At 40.4% G+C, this 14457-nt stretch overlaps 1 protein-coding gene across 3 annotated transcripts in view; it reads right to left on the reverse strand.

The window, feature by feature from the left end:
- Nucleotides 1-3803: 3803 nt before the first annotated feature.
- Nucleotides 3804-14457, reverse strand: part of HDAC11 (histone deacetylase 11) — a 71566-nt gene continuing 60912 nt past the window's right edge. For all 3 annotated transcript variants that reach the window (XM_054033912.1, XM_054033913.1, XM_054033914.1), the window contains exons 11-12: nucleotides 11568-11746; nucleotides 3804-6810 (exon numbers count right to left, since the gene is read on the reverse strand). In XM_054033912.1, the coding sequence (XP_053889887.1) occupies nucleotides 6568-6810; nucleotides 11568-11746 (422 nt within the window). In that variant the 3' untranslated portion in view covers nucleotides 3804-6567. The remainder of the gene's footprint in view (nucleotides 6811-11567; nucleotides 11747-14457) is intronic.

The following is a 14457-nucleotide window of genomic DNA, read 5'->3' on the forward strand; positions in this document are numbered from 1 at the left end:
TTGACTTTTTGGGACCAACCTCAAATCTAAATTTGTCCCCGAGTGCTTAGACAGATACATGCTGTTGCATAAAAAAGCCCTTTCACACAGCATGAGGTACTTCAGAGGAAAACTGCCTTTATGACCGCACACTGTTATTCTACACTAGGGAAGTTTTCTACATACTTCCTGCCACTGCTATCATCAGTTAAGCTTGAACTGGTGCAGCATGTAATGAAACTTACAAAGTTCAACACAGAATGCAAAATTGACATCTACATACCAAACAGCAGCTTCCAGCTGCACAGCAGACACAAAAGACTAGCTAGTTTCATAGGAATGGATAAGAGAACAGGTCCTATATATTCTATATACATTAACTGTTCTTGACATGGACACTTTTTGGGTCTGAAAGGTTATTGTATTATGTCCTCATATGAATGCTAATCAATAATTTTGGGCAACTGACAGAGATACACACTTTAATACACCAAGAAGAATCTTAGTCCTGGTCGCAGACTACAGTTATTGGGTAGCCTGAAATATTGGGGAAAAAAATAATTTCAGGTCTACCCAAAGCAACTTTTTATTGTGATTTTTCAGAACTGCCAGATGAACCAAAAAGTCGGTTATTTGCACAGTTCTACAATTATGGTGGTGGTTTTGTGTGATGTGGAAGCTCTCTTAGGAGCTGACCTCAGACCTAGTCATTTCACACAGGCTAAACAGCCATTAAATGTTTCTTCCAGTTACTAACAAGGGCCTGATCCTGTAAGCACTCAGATTTGGGACATGGCGCATGGAATTATTGCAGAATTGGGCCTCCAGACTGGATCAGAATCATCCTAGAGGTGAAATATTTTTATATAACATTACCAGTCCCCCTTATAGTAATAATCTACAGATTCCTGGTGATCAATATTCTGATTTGTGGGAAACATTTTAAGTTTTTATGGTGGGGAAGTTATAATTAAATATTATAAAGTTACAGCCAAAATTAAGTAGACTAATATTTGACTAATAAATTTCAGAGAATCACTGGAAGTTTTACAAGAAGGTAGCCCAGTAACTCATCTCCTAAAGACAATAGTGGTACAACCTACAGGGAATATGAGTTGTAAAACACTAAGAACTGAATTTTAAAGTACTGAAACAAGTAGGGAGGACATTCAGGGGTGTGGAGTTGTTCATATAAAGTTAATGTTACAATTAATAAAGAAGACATAAAAATGAAGACATTACTAACTAATCTAGACTGGCACCAGAAAATCTGAATGAACTGGTGAATTTTCTATAAAAACTAAACTGGGAAAACCAAAGTTAATAAAATGTGTAGAAAACTGTAAATAATGAAACTGAAAATAATTAAGAGGAAATACGTTATGACAGAGTGCTTAAAGGGGCAACTTGCCGGGGTGATATATGTGCTCATATAAATTCTACAAGACAGATAGTCTTGGGAACATTTGGAGAATCATTTTGGCAAGTGTTTAGTTATCAGTTTAGAAGGATAATTCTAACAGAAAAGCTTAATGAAGGTCTCTGTACTTGAATAAAACATTGGTTTGCAATTAAATACCTATACTGCTATCACAGTTTAATACAGGAGTTATGGTATGAGCTAAGAATATAATTTAGAAATTAGAAGAAAATTATGATCTCCATAAGATACAGACTTAAGCAGGATTTGGAGATGAGAATGTGGTTTATAATGCTAAAAGGTTTGTTCCCTAATGTTTTAAACTAATATTTCCAGTAATGTTGGGCCAAATTTATACAGATAATCAAGTTTCTTTATATTTGCAAAGTATGATAATGAGAAAACCCAGGTTGCAAACTTACTTTAAGAGGCTGAGGTGATACATCAATTAATTTGAACTTGCAACAGAGGTCCAGTTAATAAATTTTAAATGGTTTAAAGGTTAATTACTAATTATATTTTAATATAATTAATCACAGGATTTCATTTCATAAAAATCTTTCTAAAACACACCAGTGACTAGGTAATCCAGGAGGCTACTGTCCTGCTGAATGTATTCTTTTGGCAATGATTACATGAACCAGTCAGCTCATCTTTTACACCCAATTTATTTTATAAGTAATCTGTATTATCTGGAAATTGCTGCAATAACAATACATGCAGCTGAGAATTCAAGAGTTATAATTTAATTTCAGAATTCATCTGCTTCTGTAAAGTTAATAATCTTAATCTAAGATTAGTTAACTTCTTCAGTGCCTTCCAGGAGGGAATCTCCAAGTGTTTTATGTATGTTTATAGTTCGGATCGCCACCTCCTGTAGTAAAACCCACAGGGAGGGAATCTTCATGATAACCCGCTTGTGGAGTTTTTTTCCCTATTATTCCACTGGGAGAGGCATGGTGGGGGGGAGGGCAGGGGTTCCCCTGATCCCCATGGTGTATGTTGCACGACCCATCACAAACCCGGCAGATCCCCCAAAAGCCAGCACCAACTTTACTGAGCCTCTGTATCTCTGCAATGGCTCTGCCCTCAGAGACCCACCCTTCTGGTCCCTGATAGCATGATGACTCTGTTGGAGCTGCAGAACCAGACTCCCCCAGGATGCGATAGACCCCTGGGGGAAGGGGCACACCAGAAAGGATAACAGAAGCTTGGGCTGTATCAGCTTTAATGACTCAACTCCAAAGTACCAAATAGAGCAATAGTTGTGTGACACTCCTCCAACTTGCCCCATTTTCGCCCACTCCTACTGTGTGGCTGTTGGACCCATGGAGCTAACTTCAGTTCCCCTGGTTGGCACAAGCTGAGGGAGACCCATGCATGGAGTGCTTCCTTCCAGCACAGATATAGAAAAGTTATGAGCCAGTTCTTTTATCCTCCCAACACACCTGTGATGTAAATAAAATTTCCACTTTGTGGACAGGAAAACTTAGATACATAGGCTCAGATCCTCAAAGATATAGGCTCCTAACTACCACTGAAATCAATGGGAGTTATGTGCCTAAATACCTTTGGGCCATAACAATTAAGTGACTTGTTTAGGTCACACAGAAAGTCAGTGGTAGACTCTGCCCCAGAATCAACTAAATTTCATCCTGTGGCTTAGCCACAAGACCATTTAACATCATTTTCTTCCACATTAATGAAAAAATGCCTTTAAATCTTGACCTCTCTCACAGCAGTTCGGTGGTTCTACCAAATACATTCCATTAGGGGTTTTCTAAGATATGAGAGAGAAAACATACTGCTTCCATTTTTGAAAGCTAGTAGTAAAAATGCCAAAATGCCAATGAGTGTTTGCTGTGGGCTAACTATGGGACCAATCCTGCAAACACTTGGGCACAGTATAATGGGATGTGTCATCCATGTAAAGTTAAGCACATGCGTTAGTGTTTGCAGGATCAGGTATATGATTCTCAGACTAGACTACTCTATTTCAGAAGTCAATATTTATGCATTTGAGAACATTACTCTTGTTAGTAGTTCCACTATGGTCAAAGGGACTGCTTATGGAGAAAAAGTTATTTGTGTGCTGTTTACATGAAAGGTAAGTACCCAAAGATTTGGATAGATCAAGAGTGTGCTACATGTCTAAGATCTAAGTGATTTAGGTACACTGAATGGGACTACATCATTATGGGTATGGCTTCCCTGCAGGCTCACCCTTTCCTCTTTTGAAAATCTCACCCTAAGCTATTTCCTTTTGATTTTTAAAGCATGGTGATGAAATTAACTTCCAAACTTCCTTAAGGCTGATACTGAGTTTATTTTGCTGAGATTTCCGTTATATACTAAATGTGAAAAGGGGAAGGGAAAAGAAAGAAGAGTACAGGAGGAAAAGTCAGTCAACATTATTCAACATCATTTTAATTTCTACCAAGAGAGTAATATAAATATATTAAACACAAACAGAACACGTTTTGAAAAGACCATATGGCACTATTACAGAGGTTTAGCTTGATACAAATGTAATCTGTAATTTTATAAAAATTATAAGAAAGTATAGGAACATTTTTAAGTAATACATCAGTAAAAATAAATCTCAACATTTTAATAGTACTTTGAATATTCTTACAGTAAGAATTTTAAAAGTGCTTTTTAATAACATTGTTGTAACTCAACGTTAGTGCAGTGTGCCAAATAGATTTTAAAGCAAATATTTATAGCGAGTTGTACAATTTTCTATAACTAGCAGACTCAAGAGTCTGAGAACTAGTGTTAACTGAGGTAAGTATTTCAATTACAACTAAACATTACTTAAGTACTTTACATGCTGATTCTATCACTAAGAGAAAAAAGTTGACATCCTTCATGTGAAGACAAAAACCCTACTCATGTCATGAAACCAGCACTATATAAGTGAACATTTAGAAGGCAAAGAAAAATGGCTTCTCCAAAATATTTATACTACTTAGAAAACTATGATCCTATGGCATAGACTGTATTTAATACAAAGATCAAATTCTTTACATTTAATAGGTGCACCCAATTCTCCACTGAATAAATTATTTTGTTGACAATTCATGGCATTCCAAGAAAGCCCAATTTCAAGATTTTGTAGTTAATATATCTCAGTAATAAAGTAAGCCTTATTTAGATATTTCACAGTATATTTACCTCTGAATTAGTATGTGATTTTGTTTACTATCAGTGACAGTATCTTACTGCTATGTCTACTGCCAAATCTTTGAGTAAGTGAAAAGTGCAAGACTAATAGAACAAAAACCCACTGCCTACTATTACACTATCCAATAATAATGTTAAGAGGGCCGCTGTACTTCTGAAAACCATGGTGTAACTCTTAGAGATGCCTCAGAGGTAACCTTTTCAAATTACATCATTTTTTAAAATTAAAGTTCTTTATTGACTGTCTGAGGATGCAAAAATGTTGACTATTCACCACTCTTTTGTTAAAGCCCTTATTTTTAAAGAGACAGGAAACAGAGTTGAAGAACCAATCCCTTGGTCCTCATTTGCATATTATAGGACGTGAACATTTCTTATTCAAATTTGTAGTTTGTTTAGAGAAGAAGATTTTAGTCAGTATGAGAAAAGGGAGTAAAATATAAACTAATTCATTTACTTTATAAGATGGTATGGTTTAAGAAGTCAAACAATTGACCATTTTTCTCAGTATTACTCATAAGAACTTTTATACAAACATTAGCACTGAATCAATAACTAGAGATGAATTGCACAACTATCTCTCTATCCCTTCATTTTAAAAACTAAAATATCATTCCTTTAATTCCAATAATTTGCAACATCCAGTAATGTTTAATCTATTTTCCATCTCTCTTTTTACAAATGCATTAGGAATGGTTTAATCGACATACAAATGGATATAGTTTTGTTAACTACTTCCCAGTACCAAACTTAAACATGGGCTAGAAAATAATTAAAAATAATGCAAAATTATTTTTATCTTTTCTTGACAGAAAAGGCTGACAGCAGTGTCCATACTTATTGCAAAGGATGTAGCTAAACAATTTATTAATAAAAATAATCTGATAGTAATATAGATAGTAAGAGGGGAAACTCAAAAATTAATTCAAATTATCACCCCTGATTTTCAAATGATCACTCGGTAATTTTTATTTTTGGATAATAAATGCTTGATCACTATTGTACTGAATTCTAAATTCACTTATTTTTTTGGAAAGATTTCCAGTGCATGTAAATGTGAGAGATTGTGATTCTTTAACATTTTGAATTATCTGCTGATGTCAGATTAACCAGAGGTGCTGAACTTAGAGCAGAACATTTACCAAATAGCGTTGCACGATCCTCATTATTATTACAGGAATAATAAATATACAGAGAAGTATTATGAATTATTGAATGGAGGATATATTTCTGACAATTGTTTGGATCAACATGGTTCTCTAATGTTACAATAAAATGTGCCAAAGTGCACAATTTGCGTTACTAGGATATTGTGGAAAATTCTGCTCAAACTACATGCATTGTCACAACTGTCACATTACCCTTCACACCTCTCTTGTCTGTTCCTCTCTTTCTCAGCTAGTCTTTATCTCATCTACTTATGTACATTTCCAAAATGTACTATCAAAATCCAGAAAATATAGGTACAGCACAAAAACAATTCAATTTGCATTTTTATTGTCCTTGCAATTATTGAGAAGCCCTCTCATTCAAATTGTTCTATTCTGGGCTTAAAATTTCCCTCCTCCCATCTACTGAAACAACTGCACCATTACTAAGTGGCCTGGGACAGTCTTTAGAGCCTACCCGTACAACCCTTTCAATAACACAGTAGACTTTCCATAAAAATTAGAGAAACAATTAAAGCTAGTTATACGATATATTATAAACAAAAATACACTGCCCTTGAGTATATCTCTAAATTAATTCTCAAAGATCTGCTGCCTTTCATACCATAGCTACTCAAGAGTGCTTCAGAAGCAAGTTAGACACTTGCATCATTCTGGGACTAGCTAGTATCTCTACTTTGTTAATGTTTTATAGGCAAATAAATCTTTCTCTCATGTTATATTATATTAACCCTGACAGAGCTGGGGAGACTTTTTGTTCCTATATATAAACACTATACAATTAGTGAATTTTCTTTCTAAAACAGTACTGTCTTACTGCAATGACAGGTTAGTTAAATCTAAAATAGATTCTCTAATCATCAGTTCTACCTTGGGGTTTTTAGCTTCACTGGTTGCTAGCTCCTTGTCAATAAGCCCCTGGTTGTGCAAATTAAGAATGGAATCAGCAATTATCCGTGCTGTCCTCTTCTGATATCCTCCAGATGTCACCATCAAGATAGGAATTCTGTGGCTTCTGGCAGCCCTGAATACCACTTCATCTCTTTTAACAATTCCCTGAATATTTACAAAAACGAAAAACAAAGTGAAATGATATGAATGTCACTTAGTTTTATTTTTACTGGTATGGATTTGTAGCCTGTAGCTTATACTTTTATGGCCTTATATACATAAGAAATTACCATTATGTGATCTATATGTTTGATTTTCTAATAGGAATACAATGAAAATCTGTTAAATAATTATTTAAATTATTTAAATATCCCTCTAGTAGTGTATCAAACAGTATGCTTTGGCTTTCTATACACAAACTTTTCAAAGACTATTTATTATTTGTATTACAGTGGTGAGGAGAGGTCACAACAGATTGGAGCCCCATTGTGCTAGGTAGTGTACAGACTCATAATAAGATAGTTCTTACACAGAAAACCTATACATCACAGAAAAGGGGTGGAAAAATGAAGCATTATCCCCATTTTACAGATAGAGAACTGAGACTATAAGACATAATAGCCCTGATTCAGAAAGGCATGCAAGCACATACTTAACTTCAGCATGCTTAGGATCAAGTGACTTGCCCATGATCACATAAGACATTCCTAGTAGAACCAGGAACTCAACCCAGATCTCGAGTCCAAGTCCTGTGTCTTAACCACAAGATCAGCTTGCCTCGTCCTTTAAAAAGGGTATAATATTACTACTATAAGAACCTATCTATGTACTGTGCAGTTGAATGGGGTACTTCATGATCCTGACAGTAGAGAATCCAATGAGAGCACCACTCCAGATCTATTTCTTACTAACAGAGGGGAACGTTCTAAAACATGAGAATAATAGGACAGACTAGTAATCAAGAGCTTCTATACTGTCACTGAACTCAGCACAGTAAAGAATACCCATTCTTTACTACATGCAACAGAGAAGTAAAGTTTATTAGGTTCAAGCAACCTTCCCTTTGAAGGAAAAGGGAATACAGAATTACTTAATGAGAAAACATATTAAAATCCACATGTATGGACAAAGTAAGGACAATCCTAAAAGACACATAATAAAACCCACTACAACTCCTCTCCAAGACAATAATAAAAGTAAGAAATGTAGCTTCACAATGGACTGTTCAGAAATCAAAAGGTTAAAAAATTACTATAAATAGAGAAGGGGAAAGGAACTAAACAAGAATATTGAAAATCACAACCGTGAGGAAAGAAGCAGCCAAACAGATATAAAATGAGTCTGTGCAAGACAAAGGGGTTAAGAAAAATAAGAAGATCCCTTATAAATGCATCAGGGAAAAATACCGGGGGAAAAATTAGAAAAATGAAAAAAGGGTGAAAATGAATATTTAAATGTGGCTATTTTAACTATTTTTTAAAATCTGTCTAAAGATTTTTTGTTTGTTTGTTTAAATTGTACTGTACAAGGACAAAGGGTTTAACTAGGAATAGTGAAATGAAATGAAGATTAAACATTTAGGATGAACATCAGCAACAACTCCTGTGTAGCAGATTCTTAAGTGAAATAGTAGAAGCTTCAGCAAATTGTACATTTTAGAACAGACTGGACTCAGATGTAGAAAAATATACTATAACGAAAAATTCTGAACTTGCAGAAGGATGGGCTAGATAACCGAATAGCTATGATTCTGTGATTCACAGAAATCTAAAAAGGAACAACAATCTTTGCACGGCTAGAGTATTTTCCATCCAAGGATGTCAAAGTGCTTTACTAACATGAGTGAATTAAACCTAATCATTAACAAAAATGATTAGGGGTATGGAACAGCTGCAGTATGAGGAGAGATTAATAAGACTGGGATTTTTCAGCTTGGAAAAGACACAACTAAGGGGGGATATGATAGAGGTCTATAAAATCATGACTGGTGTGGAGAAAGTAAATAAGGAAGTGTTATTTACTCCTTAGAACACAAGAACTAGAGGCCACCAAATGAAATTAATAGGCAGCAGATTTAAAACAAACAAAAGGAAGTATTTCTTCACACAACACACAGTCAGCCTGTGGAACTCCTTGCAAGAGGATGTTGTGAAGGCCAAGACTATAACAGGGTTCAAAAAAGAACTAGATAAATTCATGGAGGATAGGTCCATCAATGGCTATTAGCCAGGATGGGCAGAGATGGTGTCCCTAGCCTCTTTTTGCCAGAAGCTGGGAATGGGCGACAGGGGATGGCTCACTTGATGATTACCTGTTCTGTTCATTCCCTCTGGGGCACCTGGCATTAGCCACTGTTGGAAGACAGGATACTGGGCTAGATGGACCTTTGGTCTGACCAAGTATGGCCGTTCTTATGTTCTCACACAAAGGAATAATCCATATCTTAAATATGGGGAAACTGAGGCACAGAAAGACTATTAAATAGCTTGTTCAATATCACACAAGAAGTCAGACAGCCAAAAATAGAACCTAGATCTCCAGATACTCATTTATGTGCTTTAAGCATAATATTATCTGTATTTTGTTTACAACTGGGAGTTTAATTCAAACATTTCAAGTAGAAAATATTCTTTCCAGAGTCCAAACACTTTGAGCTAAAATTCTCCTTTGCTAATCTTGGTTCCCATTTCAAGAAGAATTTCTTTAAATGAAATATACATATATTTACATCAGAGAATAGTTAATAATAAGAACTATTCTGATGACTGCTTGCTTGCTTAACAATTTGCAAATTTATCAATTCAGCATTAATACTGAGCTTCTCTTCTATCATCGATGACAATGGAAAATGAGCATCATCACTCAGACAACTAAACACCAACCCCATTGCATGCTATGTCATTATTCAAGCTTCTTCTGAAATGTCTGTATCCTAAAGTATTTTAGCTGATTTCTCAGAGCTCAGGATCGGATTCATTAGAAAATTTCCTAAGACAAACGTATATAAAACAATATTTGTTGCATGTTATCAGCAAGGATGTATTGAGGGCAGACCTACAGACATTTAGAACTGCCTCAGCCTATACAGGACAAAGCATAGATCAAAAGGGGAACTGTACCAGACGCTAAGCCACAGCATTGCTGGCAGCAGTTAGTTGATTGCCTGGCCCCATCCTCTCCCACCAGCTTCTGCAGGTTCTTTACTTGCTGACTGTGGAAGCACTGGCAGAGAGGGATGAAGACTGCTACGGGCTGTTACAAAGTGGCCTGTGATCAACTGTTCTCCATGTCCACTGAGGACAGGACAAGTAGTAAATGGCTTAATCTGCAGCAAGGGTAGGGTTACCATACGTCCGGATTTTCCCGGACATGTCCGGCTTTTGGGGGCTCAAATCCCCGTCCGGGGGGAAATCCCCCAAAAGCCGGGCATGTCCGGGAAAATCGGGAGGGAGGGCTGGGCCGAGGTCGCGGGGCCGGGCGCGCGGTGCCGGGCCGGGAGCCGGGCCGGGGCCGCGCCGCCGAGGGGGTGCGCTGGGCCGCGGGGCCGGGAGCCGGGGGGTCGGGCCGGGAGCCGGGCCGCCGGGGGGGTGCGCTGGGCCGCGGGGCCGGGCCGGGAGCCGGGCCGGGTCCGCGGGGGGGTGCGCTGGGCCGCGGGGCCGGGGGGGTGCGCGGGGCCGGGAGCCGGGGGGTCGGGCCGGGAGCCGGGCCGCCGGGGGGGTGCGCTGGGCCGCGGGGCCGGGCCGGGAGGGGTCCGCGGGGGGGTGCGCTGGGCCGCGGGGCCGGGGGGGTGCGCGGGGCCGGGAGCCGGGGGGTCGGGCCGGGAGCCGGGCCGCTGGGGGGTGTGCTGGGCCGCGGGGCCGGGAGCCGGGGGGTCGGGCCGGGAGCCGGGCCGCCGGGGGGGGTGCACTGGGCAGCGGGGTCGGGCCGCCGGGGGGGTGCGCTGGGCCGCCGGGGCCGGGAGCCGGGGGGGTGCGCTGGGCCGCCGGGGGCCGGCCGGCAGTGCTGGGCGGGCCGGGGGTGGTCGGCCAGGGCCGGCACCCCAGGGCCCGAGCCGACCCAGGCTGGAGCCGCCGGGGGGGCCAGCCTGGGCCGCACCTCCTCCCCCCACACCCCCCCTTACCTGCCCAGGCTTCCCGCGAATTAAATGTTCACGGGAAGCAGGGGAGGGGGTGGAGACTTTTGGGAGGGGGCGGAGTTGGGGCGGGGCTGGGGGCGGGGCCAGGGCCCCGTGGAGTGTCCTCCTTTTGGAGGCACAAAATATGGTAACCCTAAGCAAGGGTGGTTTAGGTCAGATATTAGGAACACTTTCCAATTCTAAGAGTACTTAAGCTCTGGAACAGGCTTCCAGGGAGGCTGAGGAATGTCCATCATTGGAGGTTTTTATGAACAGGTTGTACAAACACCTGGCAGGGATGGGCCTAGGTTTGCTTGGTGCTGACTCAGAGCAGGGGGCTGGACTTGATGACTTCTCGAGGTCCCATCCAGCCCTACATTTCTATGAAATCTGAAAACATTCAGCAGGAAGGACTGATACACATATCAACTTATTCTTTTTTTCCTTCCCTATTGCCTGCACTTAAGGTTTTGCAAGCTATGGGCCAAGAACAAGGACAGCTAATGAGTTAAGTGCTAGAAAAAGATAACTTACAAAACTGCAGTTGCTATGTCTGTCCTTTCCTGGGGACTAAGGGAGGAAAGACAAGACACGACGGAGTAGAAGCTCAAGATCAGGGAATAGCGTGATATTAGGTTTCAGCAGAAAAGAACCATCAACTGGGAGGATGTGATTAGCTTCTGGGGAGGTTCCAAAGTCTCAGAGGTAAGGGGGCAAAGTTGTGGTGAATCCAGCCATTGATGCTGGTATTCACTGAGGGGGGAAAAAATCCCAGTAAAGTCTGTAGATATTGTATTGTTATACAAACCTGAGGTGAAATAGCAAGACCTCCCAGTGGATCACCATCCAAGATATCAGTTCCAGCGTTATAAATTATGATGTCTGGCCTCGATTCATTTAATGCCCCTTCCACATGTGTCTGTACCTTCTGAAGATATTCTGTGTCCTCTGTACCCCAGTCCAATTCAACCTTCCGCTTTATGGCTCCTAAAAAAAAATTGGTTTAATGAAACTGAATCAAAGAAACTAATGACCATGCTGTGAAGGAAAAAGCAAGATTCAGACAGAAGCAAGATGAAAAGCATAAAGATTACAATTTATGAACATTTTGAAAATATACATAATTTCATAAGATTTTAACTTAAAAACATTTTAGCAACCTTTCTTCCCCCTTTTCCCCCCACCCCACCTCTAGCAAAAAAAAAAAGCTGCAGCTAAATTAAACACTACAATCTGGGAACATTTTTACATTTAAAAGAAAAAAAATTAGGCATGATGAATAAAAGAGAACATAATACAGAGGGACTATTATTGAATAAAAGTAATCTCCATTTATATTTATCCCATAAATATTCAACAACTGGGAAGGAAATCAGTAAAAATATCACCAAACTGACAAAAGACACAAATGCCTGAAAGTAGAAAAAGAAAGATGTAAAGAAAATTTAATTGCAGTGCAGGACAAGTGCTGGCTTGAAAGGCTGGTAAGACAAAGATCATTAAGATAAATTATTAATATTTATTTGTATTACAGCAGCACCCAGAGGCTACAAGCAGAATCAGAGTCCCTCTGTGCAAAGTGCTGTATCGATGCCCAAAACTGCTTACCATCAAATATCCTTATCTTGTAATCAGGTGTGTTGGCAAACACTAATTCATGCTAATTGATTATTTTGATGTCAGCAGGGTTCTGTATGGGTCTGCCCCCGCAGATCTGATTGTGAGAGTGGGGCCTAATTGAAGTCAAATAACTACAAATGGGTGGAGCAAAGCATTGGAAGAAATGCCGGATGGTGGATGAGGATAAGAGAAAGGACACAAAAGGTTCCATAGCCTAGCTATGTGCACAGAAAGAGAGTTTTGAATAACTTACAAATACATTAAAATACAAATAGACAAATCAAATCCATTTCAGACTTCCTTCAGTGTAGGGACTGTGGTTCATTATTCTGTAGGTACTGTACAAAACACACTGGGGCTTCTAGATCCACTGAATATAAACAAAAATTATAATGATAGATAATAATTTGTCCTAATAATCTTCATGAGGCTCATTGTTGCATTCCAGTCCTCATCCAGCTTTGCAGTTGTTCTGTGTCTTTCCATCTTTCTTTTACTCCTTTCATACTTCTGCTTCCTTTGTTTGATATTATTCTTCATGATTTCTGCTCTTGTTGTTACATAAATATTCATAAAATTATGCACAGCTGTCCTCCTGCATACAACTATGGACAATACTTAGCTCACGTTCAGGGGAAACAATACGATAGCTGGATGAAGTTTAAAAAGAGGAGAGAAACACGTAGTAGAGAAAGAAAGATAAGTGTTGTTCTGATTAAACCATTAAATGTCAGTTCTGACAATCATGGACCCATATCCCACAGCTCTCAGGTACCATGTCCTCATCTTCAGCAAACACAACCTAAGATTACAATGTTTAATTGCTTACTGTGTATAGTTGCCAAGTTCAAAGTAGCTAAAGTGACATTTTTGGGGGTGTTAACATGCAAGATTTTTCTGGTTCAAACTCTCTCTCTCTCTAATAAGAAATTAATGCTGCTAATACTTCTATGGATCTTAAGGTAGGCTGCTATCAATAGTCCCATTTTACAAAAGGGAAATGGAGGCAAAAAGAGGTGGCATGACTGTTTTAAAGTCATACATTGACTTAATACCAGAACTGAGACTGGATCCCAGTCAGGGGCGCTGGAACAATTTGTATAGTGGGAGTACGGAGAGCCATTGAACCCAACTGTAAACCTTGTACATGACAGAAACCACTTCAAGCCAGAGAGAGCAGCAGCACTCCCCAGCACCCTTAGTTCCAGCACCAATTAATACAGTGGTCCTGACCAGGGCTGGCTCCAGACACCAGCTTGGCAAGCTGGTGCTTGGGGCGGCCACTCCAGACAGGGGTGGCAGGTCCAGCTATTCAGCGGCTATTCGGCGGACGGTCCGTCACTCCCACTAGGAGCGAAGGATCTTCCACCGAATTGCTGCCGCAGATCGCTATCGCAGCTTTTTTTTTTTTTTTTTTTGTGGCTGCTTGGGGTGGCCAAAACCCTGGAGCCGGCCCTGGTCCTGACCTGGAGTCTTCTACATCAGCCACAAGACTATCTTTTCCTTATCTGTCCCTGAAGTGTTTCCTTTCCTTCTTTCCTCTCTCACACCTGCTTTCTCTCTCCCCTGCCCCCTTCCTCACTGTCTCTCTCTGACTTTTTATGAGTCACATTTCAATTGGCAGAACTGAGAGCACTACCCGCAGGGGGAAAGCACCTGATTGGATGTGTATGGCTGGTATGACTGAGACTCTTTGGGTTTTCCATCTCAGCAAGAAAATACCAAGCCTGGTGGAAACTAGGGTTACCATTCGTCCGGATTCCCCCGGACATGTCCGGATTTTTGAACTAAAAATAGCGTCCGGGGGGAATTTTTTAATGTCCGGACTTCTCTCCCTCCCCCCCATGCAGAGCACTCGCGGCTAACAGGGCAGCCGGATGGTGCTACTTACATGTGGCTCCGACAGCGAGAGAGAGTCCCTCCTCCACTTCCCCCTCCCCCCATGCAGCATAGCTCCCTCCCTCCCTCCCTGCATTCGCCTCCAGCAGGCTGGAGCTCCTCCCCTGCTGCTGGCCAGCGTGCTGGGAGAACGGTTCAGACTCAGCAAGCTCCCAGACAGCCCTTAGGCGAACCGAAGG

The sequence above is a fragment of the Malaclemys terrapin genome, chromosome 7 (genome assembly GCF_027887155.1).
Source record: "Malaclemys terrapin pileata isolate rMalTer1 chromosome 7, rMalTer1.hap1, whole genome shotgun sequence".
Taxonomy (NCBI): domain Eukaryota; kingdom Metazoa; phylum Chordata; order Testudines; family Emydidae; genus Malaclemys; species Malaclemys terrapin.